At 37.9% G+C, this 19226-nt stretch overlaps 1 protein-coding gene and 2 non-coding genes across 3 annotated transcripts; 2 read left to right on the forward strand and 1 right to left on the reverse strand.

The window, feature by feature from the left end:
* Positions 1-1509: 1509 nt before the first annotated feature.
* On the reverse strand, positions 1510-16707 carry LOC139443583 (uncharacterized protein YscB-like). Its single transcript, XM_071224551.1, has 8 exons — positions 16618-16707; positions 12607-12845; positions 6931-7007; positions 4791-4874; positions 4331-4438; positions 3909-4016; positions 3687-3762; positions 1510-1782 (listed from the first exon to the last, which is right to left on the reverse strand). Exons 2-8 carry the CDS (start codon positions 12806-12808, stop codon positions 1601-1603), a joined length of 837 nt encoding a protein of 278 aa, XP_071080652.1. The 5' UTR covers positions 12809-12845; positions 16618-16707; the 3' UTR covers positions 1510-1600.
* A 473-nt stretch (positions 16708-17180) lies between these two features.
* LOC139444439 (U4atac minor spliceosomal RNA) lies at positions 17181-17309 on the forward strand. Its single transcript, XR_011651765.1, has one exon. It is a non-coding gene; the product is annotated as a U4atac minor spliceosomal RNA (small nuclear RNA).
* A 924-nt stretch (positions 17310-18233) lies between these two features.
* On the forward strand, positions 18234-18362 carry LOC139444428 (U4atac minor spliceosomal RNA). The gene has a single exon (XR_011651756.1). It is a non-coding gene; the product is annotated as a U4atac minor spliceosomal RNA (small nuclear RNA).
* The last annotated feature ends 864 nt before the right edge of the window (positions 18363-19226 follow it).

Consider the following 19226-nt stretch of genomic DNA (forward strand, 5'->3'; position numbering starts at 1 on the left):
TCACACAGGTATGACATACAGAACATGATATCACACAGGTATGACATAAGAGCATGATATCACACAGGTATTACATCATACAGATCAGGATATCACACAGATATGACATACAGAACATGATATCACACAGGTATGACATACAGAACAGGATATCACACAGGTATGACATCATACAGATCAGGATATCACACAGGTATGACATACAGATCAGGATATCACACAGGTATGACATACAGATCAGGATATCACACAGGTATGACATACAGATCAGGATATCACACAGGTATTACATCATACAGATAAGGATATCACACAGATATGGCATCATACAGATCAGGATATAATACAGGTATGACATCATACAGATCAGGATATCACACAGGTATGACATCATACAGATCAGGATATAACACAGGAATGACATACAGAACATGATATCACACAGGTATTACATCATACAGATCAGGATATCACACAGATATGACATACAGAACATGATATCACACAGGTATGACATACAGAACAGGATATCACACAGGTATCACATCATACAGATCAGGATATCACACAGGTATGACATACAGATCAGGATATCACACAGGTATGACATACAGATCAGGATATCACACAGGTATGACATACAGATCAGGATATCACACAGGTATTACATCATACAGATAAGGATATCACACAGATATGGCATACAGAACAGGATATCGACCAGGTATGACATCATACAGATCAGGATATAACACAGGTATGACAGAAACAGAACAGGATATCACCCAGGTATGACATCATATTGATCAAGGTTATCACACAGGTATGACATACAGAACAGGATATCACACAGGTATGACATACAGAACAGGATATCACACATGTATGACATACAGATCAGGATATCACACAGGTATGACATACAGATAGGATATCACACAGGTATGACATCATACAGATCAGGATATAATACACGTATGACATCATACAGATCAGGATATCACACAGGTATGACATCATACAGATCAGGATATAACACAGGAATGACATACAGAACATATCACACAGGTATGACATCATACAGATCAGGATATCACACAGGTATGACATACAGAACAGGATATCACAAATGTAGGACATCATACAGATCAGGATATCACACAGGTATGACATACAGAACAGGATATCACACATGTACGACATACAGATCAGGATATCACACAGGTATGACATACAGAATAGGATATCACACAGGTATGACATCATACAGAACAGGATATCACCCAGGTATGACATCATATTGATCAAGGTTATCACACAGGTATGACATACAGAACAGGATATCACACAGGTATGACATACAGAACAGGTTATCACACATGTATGACATACAGATCAGGATATCACACAGGTATGACATACAGAACAGGATATCAAACAGGTATGACATCACACAGATCAGGATATCACACAGGTATGACATACAGAAAAGGATACAGAGGATGAAGATAACAGGATATGAAGCAGAAAAGATAACATGCAGTATAGGATATCAAGCTTCAGGATATCATACAAATTTGTATATCAAAGTGTTTAAGTATCATGAGTCAAAGAAGTCATCTTTTGTTGCCAAAGGCTTCTCCTCGTTGGGTCTTCTCATGAATGCATTGTCAAAGCTGTCGACGGTGCTAGCACTGGCTGTTGGATGGAGGTCCCTTTGCGATTTCTTCTTGGGACTTCCAAAATAATTGTGATTTTCTTCACCGTCACCTCCCCAGGAGTCTGTTAACAGGTGGAAAGGCAAGAAACTGAGTGAAGATTGTTCAATATTTCATCAAGGCAGGAATTCAGCCATGTAATGGAGGAGACAGTAAGAATGGGCTTCAAAATTGTCAGACATTTGAACTTTCAGAGAAGATGAAGCCAAGACATGTTTCACAATTTGAATAATTCATATCTTGTGATTAAAATCAGATCTTATCAAAGATACCGCTAAGCAAAGATCTGAGGACATCCCATTACGGGTCACGTCAGACCGACCTTGCACGAACTTTGACCGACCAATGCAATGACCAATCAGAAGGCAGCTTTCTCGTGTTTTACGGCACTAATTTCAAATTGGCGACTACGCTTCGAAACATTTTGACAAATTCTTGATTACAAATTTGAAACCTGAACAAAAGAACATTCTGGGATGGCTAATAGATGGTCTAGATTGTATGGATTCAGCCGTTAAACCCATAACTATTGTTCGGAGTTAAAGTTTTCGAGGTTCAGGGAAGTGAAATCTCCGCGAAAACGCGGAAAATCGCTTTTTAATAACAGTAGTCCTCGGAAAAAAATCATCTTCCGCGTAAAAAATTAACATTTAAAAAAAAAAAAAAACACTCCGAAAAATATGATCGAAAACCGGACAACCGTCGCGGATTGTCCTGTTTTCGATCAGAGCTTTCACCAGCATAGGTTTTCGGACATCATACGTTTTCTATCACGAATACTTGCACTATAACGTGGGTAGTGGCATCACACAGAAATTGTAAATACTCAGAGTCAGCTGATGGCTTATTTTTAAGATAAAGTTGTCTTTTAGCCTGTAAGTGAATGAGATGTTTTACAGTTCATGTGATTAGCGAGAAAACTATGAATATTTCTTCAGCGTCCAAAACCCCATAACATTGGGATATATGTTGTATTAATGTCTTATGTTTGCAATGGAGTTTTGTTTTTTCATCAAAAGGTAAGTACAAGGTAAGTTTTTTTCAATATGCTTCAACATGGGGAAAGGGTCAGACATTGCACGCTTGTGACAGTTGTCCTTGTGTCTGGGGGATGGGGGTTGAAGTTTATGGCAGTATTGCTCCCAAACCTGGCGGTTAGCCAGGTGCGCGTAAGCTATGCCCGATTTTTTAAAAGTACTGATTTAACTTCGAAATTTTACTGCATCTGTCATCTTGTTTATTTGACTTATTGACTTTTGCCATTGACTTATTACATTTCTTGGTGTGAATGTTGTTCAAACTGCACGAAATTGCTTGAAATGCAATCAAATGTTTTAAAAATTTCCAGACCCCCCTAGACTTTTCCTCTTTTTTTGCTCACATCCCTGGAGGTTGCATGATTAGACATCACATTCTGACTGTCACTTTCACAATCTGGTAAGCAATGCTCTGATTGGTCTGATGAAAGGTCGTTCTGACGTGACCCCTAATGGTATGTCCTCAGATCTTTGTTTAGCGGTAGCGAGAAGTGAGGTCTGATTTTAATGAGATTGCAGTGGGTGGACTGACTGCACAGGCAGGGATGGGGATGAGCAGGATGCTCACTTTCTCCACAGCAACATGCATATGTTACAGCAACATGCATATGTTACTTCTGTCATTGAAGGCTTTGTTATCTTAAAAAGGATTTTGCACTGGCCAGAGGCATAATTTTCAAATCATTTCAAATTCAAATAAAAATATATTCTACCAACATGTATTATTATTGATTTTAATGATAATTGTAGCTTCCAGCCCCGGTTTATCTAATCCTTAAACCGAGGATAATAAAATTGTAAACTAAGATTAAGATATTGTTCAGGTAAATACACACAGAACAACACCAAAGAGACTCTCATACTGCAAGGGAGACAACTCTGTAGGATATATTTTGCAAGGAAGACTGCTCTGCAGAGACTGTGCACCTACCATCACTTGCATTGTAGTGATCGTCTTTCTCCACGTCCAGATCAACATCAGGATTATCTTGATTCAATTTCTTTGCCTAAAATAATAAAACAAATTGGTACTTTATAAGATGAGCAGTTAATGAAAACATGTATTGTTTTCATCAAATCCTTGAACTGGGTATTAAGTTTGAGTATGAAACTAATTTAAGGGGGATCAAGGAACTTTCAGAAATATTCTCACCTTTTCTCTCGCTCGCTTTGCTCTTTCTTCTTTTAATCTCTGTCGAGTACGGACCTCCTCCAACTTGGCCAGTCTCTTCAACTCAGCCATCTTTAACTGCTCCTCGATCTGATAGACACAATCAACATGGTTATAGGTAGCGGTAAGGAAGAGGTCCTGTTTCGGATCATGTTGTTGTCATGGCAACTTTTCATATCTAACAATTTTATTCATCCGCCATTTTTGTTACGCAACGAACGCTGCCTGATGGATATAACTTGCACAAAAGACATCTTTTAAACAAAAAACACATGACAAGTGATCACGGAGGTCAGGGAATGAGTTCAGTCATAACATGGTGCATATAATGAAGTTTTCTTTCAAATAAGGTGACAAATATCTGTTAAATTCATCTTCCCAACCCAATGAGAAATATAACACACATGATTTCCCTGCTGTAGCTGCTGTTGTTGTTCGAACTCTTTTGCCTTCATCAACTCCCTTCGTCGCTTTGAGGACTTCCGTGACGCACTGACCCTCCTCTGCAACTCCTGCAACATCGGCAGCACAGTGTGACAAGCGAGTGATTTAATTACTAGGCTACACCCCTCCCCTCCATGCACAACAAATCTTGTACCCAAAGCAGTTGATCCTGAGCTACAATTGGCAGTACTCCCGGGGATCTGGGTTTAGAATAGGTCCCCAGCATCCTCAGTGACTTGCCTGATTGCGTGTCATCATACACTCATGGCACAGTATGTTACTGATAATAACAATCACTTGATTGTCTGGCCCAGACTCAATCATGTTGCAGTCATATAGCTGGAATATTGCTGAGTGCGGCATTAAACACTAAACAAACACACAAGTGACAATACGATGGAAAGATTGAGACAGACTTACCTTCTCCCTTTTATCCTCCGCCAACTTCTGCCTTTCGGCCAACAACTCAGGAGTCATTTTGGGAACATTCAGAGGGGCTAATTTCTGTAATCATACAATACATAGAACTACTGAGACCATGTCTCTACAACAATCCTAGTTTTCCAATTTGTAACTTTTCTTTTAGGCCTTTTACTTTATTGGTTAATTTACAACAGAATTGGCCTAAAATTCTATGTAGGTGGTAAAAAAAGGTAAAAATATATTCAACTTCTAAATGGTGAAGAAATATGACAGAGGTGGACATTCAGTGGACATTCAGTGGACATCAGGTGGACTCTGTGCAGAGTTTGTTGCTTCCCATATAAAAGTCATGTGACTGGCAGCATCCAATGACATGGATTTAGGGCTGTAGTGATACACTCAGAGAAAAATCTACGAGCTACCAGAAATTACACTTTATCTGTCTTGAGAGAAAAAATGTTGCAAGTTCCAATATCGGAGACTATCTCAGTTACTCTATTTTAGGAAAATGAAATATAATTGTCACGACAATGCATACATTTGATGTTCTCTTGAAGTGCCTCTTTTCGCATACAAAGAAAACAGTGGAACAACTGCAATGAACTAGCCAAGCAGCATGAAGCCAGTAGTTAACTCCACTGTACGAGGCATGTTTTAATTGGCCTGCTATTCCCTTACTTTGATGATGATAGTGTTTCCTTCTCATACCCAGTGTCAAGCATATCATGTTGTGTCAATACATCTCATGTAGGGCTGGGACGAGTCCAAATTTACTACCCGGGTACCCCCCCCATCCCCATCACCCGACCCTACCCGGGTACCCGCTTTAGGTCTCAAAGAGATACAAAATGTCTGATTGGGAATTTTGTTTTACCACAGCACTTGCAAAACATATTTAGATGTATTAAACGATCTGGTCATGCATACACTGAAGTTGACGTAAGTTTTATCTTTATTCAACCACATGAAAAGTCAGAAGGAATGAGTGCATTGTCATAAAAGAAATGCGAACATTAGTGACTTGCAGTGTAACCATAGAGTCCTAGATAATTTTTGTCATTAACTATATATCACATGACTTACCACAGGTCCGGGTAGATCTGTGGGTACCCAGGTCCTACTCAGTACCCACCCGACCCGGGTACCCGAGTTACCCGTCCTAGCCCTAATCTCATGACATCAATACATGCCATTATGATATTTGTATCGTGGCACAGAGTATAGTGATACCAAACATTCTGTTGATTATTACATCCCTAGTTTAAATCTTTGGATTTCTTGCCCTATCAGAACGACAGCTGTTCTTGTAAGTTGTACCAAGTGTATTTCCTGTGGACAATAAAATCTGACAAACACAGGATCCATTCACAAATTCGGAACATATATGTAAACACTGACACAGAGACACAGACACACAGAGACAGACAGAGTAACAGACACAGCAACACAGGTGAGGTGAGGTGAGGTGAGGTGAGGTGAAATGGGGTGAAACGTCGCGTCCAAGATTATTGCACCTATATAGCGACGTGCATACACGTGTGTGTGTCTGTGGCTGCTTTTACTAGTCCAGACTAATGCCGATTTATAGTGGTAGCTCACTGAGATACCATGCCGCAGTTTAACGTGAATACCCCACTCAGACACAGTATACTGACTCCGAGCCGACCAGTCCTTGTTTTATCCTCTTTATGCCGAGTGCCAGACAGGCAAATAACAAGATCCATCTTTTAACATCTTTTGGTATGATGCCGCCGGGGATCGAACCCCGGACCTTCAGCTCTCCGTGTGGACGCTCTACCACTAGACCACAAAGGCAGTCACACAGCAACACAGACAGACACATAGACAGACACAGAAATCACCTGAATAGACTCTTCATTTCTTAGCAATCACAATTATCTTATTTCATGGACAGTCCACTATGAGCAAAAAACTTCATTAACTCATAACATAAAATAAAAGAATAGTTTACCTCACTTTTTCTTCACAAATATGGTTGCCCAAATACGAAAATCGGTCAGAATCGGTAAACTACTGTCTCACTGAACATACAGCTGCGCTTACTGAACCTTTTTACCATGTTAACAACAAGAGTCAGTTGATCACTGGTGAATAATGACATAACATAATAAACTACCTGTAATCTCCGTGGAGGGTTTTTCAGTAGGAGATTCTTGTCATCAAATGCTACCTCAAAGGCAACACTCTTTGGCACTGAAACATAGAGACAGCAATTTTCTTTACAACTAATTACTGGTTTGATAGAAATGACAGGCTCTCTTGTGGGACACACATATATTTTTGAACATGAGTCATATGCATGAGTTTGTGACAAATTTTTAAACAGTTCTGTGATATAATAGTGATTACTAAGATTTATCAAACACAAGAACCAAATCGAACTTTCAAAAACAAATATTTTGTTTGTTTGTTGTTTAACGCAATATTACAGCTATATGATGGCGGTCTGTAAATAATCGAGTCTGGACCAGACAATCCAGTGATTGACATCATGAGCATCGATCCACGCATTTGGGTTGGCTGAAGAACTATTCTACCCAGATTCTTCACGGGTCAAATATTTTGAATTAATATCAGTAGATATATTTATGAAACAAACTTGTATTTTTTAATATTCTGCACTCACTATAAAGGTGGGGTTCAAGTGGAATTCTTTTACAAACTTACACCTGGCAAACAACTAAGCACCTCTTACTATATTCACATAAAATAGCAATTTTAAAATTGTATTCTGTATTTTTTTTTCTGATCAAACACATTTGTTATTGTTTACAAAGTGACATGCAAATATTGAAACACAGAAACCAAATTGATTATGTCATATATTTTCAATAGCTTCTTCTACATCTTTGCATCACATGATATTACCCAGTCAGGAACTGACTTAGTCAGATTGTGTCATGTTTATAGTATTTCTTGTAGAATTGTGGCTAAAAGATCACACAAAGACCTGGGCTCAATTTCAACCTCGGTATAAAGTGTGTTTTGAGCAGTGAAATGCTTGTCAGTAGTGGTGTAAAACCACTCACAAAACCCTTCAAAAGAATCCTTCATTTCTTTGTTAAAATATCCATTTCTCTGGGACTTATGTTGGCCTTTGTAATATGGGAGCACTAGAGATGAAGAGGCTCTCATACTTAGTTTTACATTGTTTCATTAACATTCCTCTGAATATAAGGAAATAAAATCCAATTTTAAACAAGCTAACATTGTCTGCCCAAGTTGCCTGTCAAGGGCACCAACTTTGGAGTTCTACATTAATCCTTGCCTCATCACCATAACAATCACAAACATATTAAGCATGGAAAATCTGCCACCCTAAAGAAACAGTGGATCAAAGGTCTCACAAACTTGATTGGCAGACTCAATCAGATACACTAAATATACATTCAAGCTAGAGACTAGACTTACATTTAGTCCCACAAAAGTTATCTTATTTAAAAATATATTCTACAACATAAAACATAAAATCCAAATGGAACCCAGAGCAGGAATAATTTCAGAGCTGGGACAATCTAGACTTGCCAGATCATTCTAGATTAGAGTTGGATTCATTATCAATCTCATTAAAATCAGATCTTAGTTTTCACTACCGCTAAACAAAGATCTGAGGACATCCCATTCAGGTCACGTCAGAACGACCTTTCGCGAATTTTGACCAACCAATGAAATGACTGACAAGAAATCGACATTAGCCAATCAGAAGGCAGCTTTCTCGAGCTTCATGAAACAAGTTTCAAACTGGCGACTACGCTTCCAAACATATTTTGATGTATTCTCGATTAAAAAGATTAAAACTGATAAGAAGAACATTCTGGAATGGCTTATAGATGGCCTAGATTATATGGATATAATCATAAAACCCCTAACTGTCGTTCGGAATACCCCATGTTAAATATTTCGTGGTTGCATGATTAGAAAACACATTCCGACTGTCACTTTCATGATCTTGTAAGCGACGCTTATGTCCTCAGATCTTTGTTCAGCGATAGCGAGAACTAAGATCAGATTTTAATGAGATTGATTCATTATCAATTTATTGTTTAGGGCCTGTGAGACAGTCTAGCAAGAGTCCAACTGCAGTACACCAGGTGACCAGTCCCAGCGCCCCAGCATGTCATGAATTCGGTGGACAATAGCCACTTCCTGAAAATAGCGCCTCAATGATGCGTACAGCTAACATCAATACCACATCCTTGGAGATAACACTGCGTTTCCATGTAGGTGGTAACACCCTCCATTATTTATGTAGTCGTTAACAGTGTGTGATGGGGCAGCAATCCCACTACCCATGAATTTGTCCATGTGCGATCTCGATAATATGAAATCAATCATGTAATGATTTTGAGATTTATGTTTAGATTATAGAAAGTATGTGGGGAAAATGAATGTTGCAGGCATTTCATTCGGAATTCTTTGATTTGGAGCAAACCTGATGGGTTTATTAACTAGATGATTTTCTTTACAACTAATTACAGGTTTGATAGAAATGTCAGGCTCTCTTGTGGGACGCAGCATACATTTTTGAACATGAGTCATCTGCATGAGTTTGTGACAAATGATGGAACAGTTCTGTGATATAATAATGATTAATGATGGATGGATAGATGGATAACCATATCTGAATGTTATGCCCACTGTAATACCTGATTATGGAATCATGGAAAGGACATTGTCATGTTGTCAATACCAAGAAAATGTGAGATAATAAACCAAAGTGCGACATTTTACAGTTACACGTTGAATAATAGGTTTGTTTATTACTTAAGGGTGAGGCCCGTGAAGATCTGGGGTAGAATATGTCTTCAACAACCCATGCTTGCCGTAAAAGGCAATTATGCTTGTCGTAAGAGGTGACTTGTGGGATTGGGTGGTCAGACTCGCTGACTTGATTGATGCCGTCATCATATCCCAATTGCGTAGTTGGTGCTCATGATGTCAATCACTGGATTGTCTGGTCTGGTTCAGTTACTTACAGACCACCGTCATATAGCAGGAATATGTCTGAGTGCGGTGTTAAACAACAAACAAACTAAAGGTGACAATGAGACAACATGGCAATATCTTGAATTGTTGCAATGTCTGGCTTTGGCTAATATTAACACTTGCCCCTTGGTTTTGTAAGAACAATAAAATGACAAAGTCCCTCCCAGGTGAATCAGTTACCTGCATTAGATACAGTACAGTCATATATCCTCTACATAAACTGATTAAAACATTATTACATCTTCTTCAGAAGGTACTTTAAAAAACACGAATAAAAATAATAATCCTAATTTATTTGTATATGCCAGTCTGCTCAATTGTTTTCTTGTAATTAGAAAACAAGCAAAAATTGTTAATCTTTGAACGAAACGACTACGGGTAATCAGAAGCATATTATAGATCCGGGAAACTGAAAACCTCCTTCTTTTACCCAGAATTACCATTTAGTATTTCCCTGACAAATCAAATAACGAACACAGGGAGTATGCACAATGAACAAAACATTCTGTTGTTCTTATTTCAGCCAACCCAATAGATATTATACCCTGAGTTAAAGTACACTTTTTGAGTTACGTCATGGCGCAGTTCAAATTACCTCCCCCGTCATCTAACGTATCCTTGGCAACATCGTTCTTTCATTACCATCAAGCAAGCGTCCTCTAACTACAACACCTCAGGGCTAAGCTACACTTTATTACACTGCACACGGGGGTAGAGCAAACTCTATTTCTTAATCAGATATAATTATGACGAGGAATATCATGGATAACAACTTCTTTATTATACATAAACAATGTTTACAAGCTATTTCATAACCCTTCATCATTTTTCCATGTATAATAACAAAGTTGTTATCCATGATATTCCTTGTCATATCTAATTATGGTAGTTGAAAATTATATCTTGAAATATAATCTTGACAACAACAACATCTGAATTGCTTGATCAGCATTACTTTGAAGTTGACGGATGACGAAGTAGACACAATTTATGGATGTTATTAACAACATCTGAAGTGACAACTCTCATTAGGGCTGGGACGAGTCCAAATTTACTACCCGGGTATCCAACCCCCTATTACCCGACCCTACCCAGGTACCCACAGTAGGTCTCAGGAGATGTCTCAAAATGTCCGATTGGGAACATTTTTAGCATAGCCCTGGCAAAATGTATTTAGATACACATACATGTATTAAACAATCTGGTCATTCATACACTGAAGTTGGTCTTTCATACACTGAAGTTGAATTAAGTTATATCTTTATTCAACCATATGAAAAACCAGAAGGAATAGGTGCATAGTTAGAAAGAAATGTGAACATTAGTGACTTGTAGTGTAACCATAGAGTTCTAGCTAATTTTTGTCCTTAAACAATATATGACGTGACTAACTACGGGTCCGGGTAGTCCTGAGGGTACCCGGGTCCTACTCAGTACCCACCCGACCCAGATATCCGAGTTACCCGTCCCAGCCCAAACACATGTTCACTTATACTGTTACTTGGAAAACAAATACATTACAGAATGTTCATCTGTCAAAAATGTCACGTACAAAAAAAGCTGTTACATTTTATTGATGTTTATGAAGGTGTACAGTTTCAGTAAACATCAATATCTTAGTAACGGCAACATTTACATGTGTTACAGACAACATGAGTTCTCAAGGCACATGCACTTTAATGCAGATCATGTGACTATAGCACGCCCCTCAGAAGTGTCAACGCCTATTTGAACAACCTCATCCTGGATGAAATATTGATGGTTGCAATGATAAAAGGTGCGAAATTCGATAAATGAAATACGAAACATCCTTGTAATGACACTTCATCTGTTACTCAATGCCTATAGAGGATGCTTGGTACATAGCAACTGATGCTTGTTCACGGTACCTAGGTACAGCTCACTGACAGTTGCTACGGGATTGGAAAGTGCTACTGTATTATACAGTACCCATCAACTTCCCCATAAACACATTGGCATGATGAAAGAGAATTTGTTCCTGAAGTGGAAAAAATATAGATGTCTAACGCTAAAGAAAAAACAGGTCTTGGTTCTCAGGCACTGCCCACGTCATCATAAAGTTCACTGCAAGTTTCGTTTTTGTTTTCATTTTAATATTTTTTGTGCATTGTGTTTAAGTATTAGGATTTATATATTTAAAAAAAAATGGAAATAAAAACAAAACGTGCAGCAGACTTTATGATGATGCGGGGTGGTGCCTGAGAACCAGTTAGAGAGACTATTGTTTTTTTTAGCCTAATTTGGGTTTTACTTCTGTTCTTATGAGGTTTTTTTATTCATTTTTGGGAGGTGATACATTTTTCACCATTTCCCCAAGCACTTATACAAATTATGTGCCTACAAAGTCTTTTATTCTGTTTTATTGAGAATTCTTCTGAAAAATATCAACTTTTAGAGCCTATCTGCCTACTTACTTTAAAATACTAAATGTGGAATCCAATCAAACAATTTTCAAGTACAAACTCATTAATCTTATGTCAATCACAAATTAATTTCGTCCTCTTAATAGAGACATAGAGGTATAGTGACTCCATGTCATTTAATGGGTCAACCAAGCAAGTTATGAGGCAGGCAAGGATGAAAATCTTGTAGGACTTTAAAACAGATGGCCTTATTTATCAGTTTTCTTCTGGAAATGACCCTGGTACCAATCCCTGTGTTATTTAATTATAATTACCTCCCTGTTGGCATAGCCACAATATGATTCCTTAAAACAAAGAATTCAACTTGTCTGGCCTGACTGTAGAAAGACATCAAAGTAACCCACACCCAGAATCCTACATACCTGGATTATTGGATTCCACACTTTCTATGTTAGCATTGGAATCTGTAGATTTCTTCTCTTTCTTCTTCTTAGTATTTGACTCCTTAGCTATTGGTGAAGTGTGTCCGTTTTTCACAGCGTGGTTTGGTGACAGTTTATCCACGGGGGTCATGCCATTTGTTTCGGGATCTGCGACCCCCACTGTTGATGAACCACATCCCATTTTTGAATAACACTGCCTCCTTCTTTTATTGTTTTCTCTGAAATTAAATAAATGTTAAAATAAATTTTATTTCTAATTTTGTCCATTTTGACACAATTACTTTTTTCAGAAATGATAAAACATGTCATATCTCGGAACAAAACAGCTGTATCTTTCCAAGAAATCAAACATTGATCGCAACATCCAGTTTATCTCAATTACCGGTGTATCTCAAAGTTCTGTTTATCTCAAAGGACTGTTAGCATCAAACTTTTGTTTATCTCAAAGGTTTGTTCTCTTTATCTCGTTTTATTCGTATATCTGAATATTTCTTGTCAGGGCTCTGGTAAAACAGTTCCCAATCAAATATTTTGTACCCAGCTCTTGAGACCTACAGCTGGTACACGGGTAGGGTCAGGTGATGGGGGCTTGGGTACCTGGGTACTACATTTGGACTTGTCCCAGCTCTAATACATACGTACACATACACACAATTTCTGGCAATGAATCCAATTATTACTTTCAGTTACTCATATATGTATACACTGACATACAATAAGTGTAAATATTGTTACACAAATATACTTTAGCATATAATAAGTGTTAATGTTGTTACACAAATATACACTGACATACAATAAGTGTAAATATTGTTACACAAATATACTTTAGCATATAATAAGTGTTAATGTTGTTACACAAATATACTTTTGCATACAATAGTGAGTGAGTTGTGTTTAACGCCGCTTTTAACAGTTTTTTTAGTCATATCACGGCGTGTCAGCTCAATGTGGGAGGAAAGCCCCAAGTTTGCATACAATAAGTGTTAATGTTGTCATTAATTAACACAGGCAACTTGTTAACGAGATAATATCTTGTTCAAGTTGGCCTTTCCAGGTATCCTCTGTATCTCCAGGGCTGGCATTTCAGTGAAACTACACTAACACCTGGATCCATTCCCGTCGTTCTCGTGATTTAAAATTACCTCCACTTGAATTTCATCAACCAATTTGATTTGCTACAATAGTCTAATGTACCAATCAGAATGCAAGTTAAAAACCAGCCTCCATGATAGATTGGAGATATCAACAACATGGCAACCAACCCCACCGATTACAAGTTTGTGAGAAATTCAACATTGTAAAACTGACTGACACGCAAAAGAAAGCCCTAAAAATATTTTCAAAGGAAAGTATGTCTTCATGTCCATCAAAACTGTCCGCGGCAAGTCTCTTACCCATTTAGTTCTTATCTCGATGTTTGATTCTAAGTAAAATGTTTATGAAAATCAAGGACAGGATATTGGAGATCGCGAGAACAACGGGAATGGATCCTGGGTCTGGTTCAGGGTTACCGAGATGCGAGCCCTGGAGATAGAGAGGATGGCCTCTCCTTGTACAAAGGACAGGGTTGACTGCCCGGCTAATCTCAACTTCCTCTTTCCTAGATGCTCCTTCCATTGTGTAGGAAGACAACAGAACTTGCTAATGAATTTACTTGCTAATTAGGATCCTTAATTATCTTCAGTACCCAAGGAAGTGAATACTATGTCTGATTAGTCTGTGGATTAGGGAATTATTTACATATTTTGTTTGTGATTGTGGACCAAATTTAGTGTTGGAAATTATTAGCATGTAATAAGAATATATTTATGTATGAATGATGCAATACAACATATATTTCTTATCTTTGAAATTGTTGATAAAATCTCTGGCGATAAATATCAGTCACGAGCAAACACTGTTATTTGATCGTATATCTTAAAACATCAAAGTGATTATCTGACAGCAATGTTTGACATTCACAAGCACAAACAGAAACATATTTCCTTTGTGTTTGAACAATGCTTGCTCTTTGACACTTTTAATTTTCTTGAAATTCAGTCCCACATATACTAGTTTGTTGTTTGACCTGTAAGATCCGGGGTAATATAGGTCTTCAGCAACCCATGCTTGCTGTAAAAGGCGACTTTGCTTGTCTTAAGAGGCACCTAACGGTATCGGGTGGTCAGGTTTGCTGACTTGGTTGATGCATGTCATTGTATCCGAATTACGTGGACTTGTGCTCATGATGTCAACAACTGGATTGTCTGGTCCAGACTTGATTATTTACAGACCATCATCATATAGCTGGAATATTGCTGAGTGCGGCGTTAAACAACAAACAAACAAAGTTTTTGTTTAATGCTGCACTCAGCAATATTCCACAAATATGACAATGACCTGAAAATAATTAAACCTCGACCAGACAAACCAGTGACTGATTTCATGAGCAATGTCCCATACAGTCAGGGTACAATGACATGCAATCAACTAAGTCACTGAAACTGGCAGCTCTATCCATTAACTGCTCTTACGATCAAAATAGGTTGCTGGGGGCACAATTCAAATAGAAACCTTTTGATAAATGCATGTTCGGAATACAGCAAAATATAGCCAATCTGAACTGTGTTAGGTTGATACATCGATCCACTCAAATTTAGTAAGTGCTAACCGGAAAATAAAAAGAACTGGATATTAAAGTAGATACCTCAATTCTCATCCTGATTGCTTCCTAAATTATTCAGCATTAGAAATAGATAACTTTAATCATGTATGTGGACAAAATGTGTAGAACATTTCCTTGGTCCACAAGTCCTTTTATATAGGGAAATTGATTGTATCGCCAGACAGGAATTTGTATGCTAACACTCTGGCTTGCTGATCAGCTTAGTTAAACATTCTTCACACAAAACATGTATCTCACTGACACAGTATGGTTTTATTTGCTGTCTTTGCTCTTCATTACTGGCACTGACACCAACTCAGTAATGGGATAGTCTCTCTGATAATGGTGCTGACAAGAACTAAGAAATAAACAAAGTTAGACACACCCTTGTTGGATAAGTGGCAAAGTGGATAGATACATGTAGATACTTTTGGCTCAGTCCTTGGTTTACGAGAGTCGACTGTGTGTATGGTTTAAGATGACGTAGCTTATGATGCTTGGAAACCCTGATCATCACACCCTTTGTCTCACCATGGACATGCTGAACTATGCTGATAATGAGTGAGAATGGTTTTATGCCGCTTTTTGCAATATTCCAGCTATATCATTGGCAGGGACACCAGAAATGAGCTTCACACATTGTATCCATGTGGGGAATCAAACCCGGGCGTTTAAAGTGACGAACGAGCACATTAAACCACTAGGCTACCCAACCGCCCCTGCTGATAATGAAGACAGCAGTTGACATGAATTTAAACAATTTTTGATATAGGTACTAGCTTCTGTTCCAAAATGTCGCTATGAAAGAATAAAGAGGTCAACTCTCCATACCACCCCTTTTGAAATGTCACTTAAAAATATCATGATCACCTGGATAGAGTTAAATGAACAACCCCTGTGTAGGTTATCTAAAAATTATGATTACTACTAAATATCACTGCTACAATATGGACAGTCAAACTGTGTTAATTTTGTACAATTATGATCAAATACTCTTGATATTGAGAATCACTTCTTCATAAAATCGTAACTTTTTTTCCACCCAAGTAGTGCAGAATGAAAAAATAAATTTCTTTAATGTGGAGTGGTCTAATTTGAAAATATGATAACATTTCGGTTAATAAAAAATAAAAAATAAACACCATTTCAGATTTTACATAATTTTGTAAAATGCATCCGCTGTTTACTTCGTGAGTAGAGAGACCCACGATTCGTTTCAGCAATCACTAATCTGATTAACATGAAAACTTTTCTAAATCACAACAAGTGACTGATATGTATGTGATTTAGGGAAAACAAGATTAAATACGTCTTTTGCTGAACATCATTCATTGTCTACTTACTGTTACACGTCCATATTCCTGCACAAAACCTCCAATTCACTGCTCCGCTAGTTGTTTATGAAGCAGACAAACCATTCACAAATAGGCATTCCAAACAGGTGCTTGTTTGTGACGTCACGTCACTCGGCGACATGTAAATATTGGGAGCAGTTATTGCGCAATTTTGTATTTGTTAAATGTTATCAAACATAACCATGACTTGTGACCAGGGTTTGATGATCATGTAATGATGATTGTACATTGGGTTGTGATATACTTTATCTACTATTCGCAGCATCAATGATATGAAATAAAGATTTTAAAAATGTACCGTAAAATGATTACTCCCTACCAAAAATATATCATCATTAAAAGTATATTTAAATAGATCATTAATCATTTCAATATTATTTTTCTTCTGTAATTCAAATGACGTATGTTATATAAATGTGGTTATAACATATATTTGAAACATTAGCATTAATAAATAGATATGTTCAAATCATCGCCCCAACGACTGCACACCATTCTCCTGTACAAATGGTTAGCATTTATAAGCTCCCTGGAACATGTATAAAATTTCAACCGTCCTTATCGGGGGCTGCGAGCTTGCTCAAGGATCGCTAAGTGAGAGCAAGACTGCTAACACCCGTGAAATACGTTTTCCGCACCGCCTGCCTGAATAGGTGGGTCAGGGTGCAATTTTTGGGGCCTTCATGGAAGGAAACAATTATGAAAAAATAATGGCAGAAATATCTCACAAAGCACCGCTTACAGCCCCCCACTGATGAAACCATTTAACATGCCACAGATACAGTATATTGTCTAGAAAGTCCGTACAAGCTTTGCATCCGATTATATATTCCCATCTTACTGTTCTGCAGAACATTATCGGTTTCGTGGTTATTTTAGTAGCGCTTCATCTGATAAGGCCTCCGCGGACAAGGTTGTCGGGTCGCGACTTTTGCATGGAATATATGAAGTTGTCTCCCTTAGACAACTTCACAATTTTATAATAATTGTTGTCAATGTTAATCTGTCACGCACCATATATAATTCTGTACCATGTTCATTATTCAGTCTTGCTTGACAAGGGTATATGGATCTATACCGGAAACGTCGCTATCACAGTATAAAGAAGTTGTTGTGCATAATAGTTTGGTCTACTTTGCGATCAGGATAGGTCGCTGGGGGACAATCCTAACTCAAAATGGGAGCATAACTGTAAAAGTGTCCTTTTGATAAATGCATATACGAAATGAATACAGTGAAACATTCCCAATTTGAGTGAGTGAGTGAGTGAGTTTTGGCTTTACGCCGCTTTTAGCAATATTCCAGCAATATCACGGCGGGGGACACCAGAAATTTGCTTCACACATTGTACCCTCCCAATTTGAACTTCATTACGTTGATACATGGATCCGCACACATGTAAGTGGTAATAATATAAACACAGTTCAATTATATTGTTCTTCTTTAATTCAAATGACATGTTATATAAATGTGGTTATAACATATATTTGAAATATTATTATTTATCAATAAATATGTTGAAATCATCGCCCCAACGACTGCACACCATTCTCCTGTGCAAATAGTTAGCATTTATAAGCTCCCCGGAACATGTATATAATTTAACTGTCCTTATCGGGGGCTGCGAGCTTGTTCAAGGATCGCTAAGTGAGAGCAAGACTGCTGACACCCGTGAAATACGTTTTCCGCACCGCCTGCCTGAATAGGTGGGTCAGGGTGCAATTTTTGGGGCCTTCATGGAAGGAAACAATATTAATAAAATAATGACAGAAATCTCTCACAACACACCGCTTACGGCCCCCCACTGACAAAACCATTGAACGAAACGTAACTGTATTTTGTATGTAAACGCGCGTAACCTTCACATACATGTATATCATCTTACTGTTCTACTGAACATTATCGGTTTCGTGGTTATTTTAGTAGCACTTCATCTAAATAGCGCTTCCGCAGATACGATTGTCGGATTGTCTCCCTTAGACCAGTTCACGATTTTCTCCCAGCGTGACCACGCCAACGTCGGATTCCAGCTGCTCCATCTTAAACTTGACCACTGTACACCGATTGTAATCGTTATATTCTCCAACCATAGTATGTTGAATACCCTGAGCATGAAATGTGAGAGACTATAGTTTATCATCCGGAATTTTCAGTATTAGCAAGTGTACCTCATTATATTCAATTTCTAAATAAAGTAATATCTATTCTATTGCCAGTTTATTTACGTAAAATCAAATGCACTTATTAAAATGAATTAGGTGAACGTTCCCATTGCTGGTGAAAAGCTTACATTCCCCAAGAATATCACATAAATAACTTTCTTCCCTGTTTCGTCATAGGGTTGTCGGCATCAAGTGGGTAGATGTATGGTTGTCGGTTATATAACTGGTGGTCCTTACGTCGTTAATCTGCTGTCGCCAACGCCATTAATTCAAGATGGCGATACGTCACACGTATGAAATATTTGCTGACTGCAGAAAACAACATTCATTTACCTACCGAATCACTAATAATAGGTCCAAACACGACCACCCGAATACAACACCAAGAAGCTAAGACAGACCGTTTCACCAAAGTGTATCTCATTGAAAATGCAT

Source organism: Haliotis cracherodii, unplaced genomic scaffold (genome assembly GCF_022045235.1).
Source record: "Haliotis cracherodii isolate W230 unplaced genomic scaffold, xgHalCrac1.p SCAF_5, whole genome shotgun sequence".
NCBI classification, from domain to species: domain Eukaryota; kingdom Metazoa; phylum Mollusca; class Gastropoda; order Lepetellida; family Haliotidae; genus Haliotis; species Haliotis cracherodii.

What these genes read in the sequence shown, in the direction of transcription:
- LOC139443583 (XM_071224551.1), bottom strand. Translation starts at nt 12,808, where the DNA reads ATGGGATGTGGTTCATCAACAGTGGGGGTCGCAGATCCCGAAACAAAT. An exon ending in ACCCTCCACGGAGATTACAG is followed by an intron (nt 4,875 to 6,930) that starts GTAGTTTATTAT and finishes GTATGATTACAG; the next exon opens with AAATTAGCCCCTCTGAATGT. An exon ending in AGCTACAGCAGGGAAATCAT is followed by an intron (nt 4,017 to 4,330) that starts GTGTGTTATATT and finishes TGTGTCTATCAG; the next exon opens with ATCGAGGAGCAGTTAAAGAT.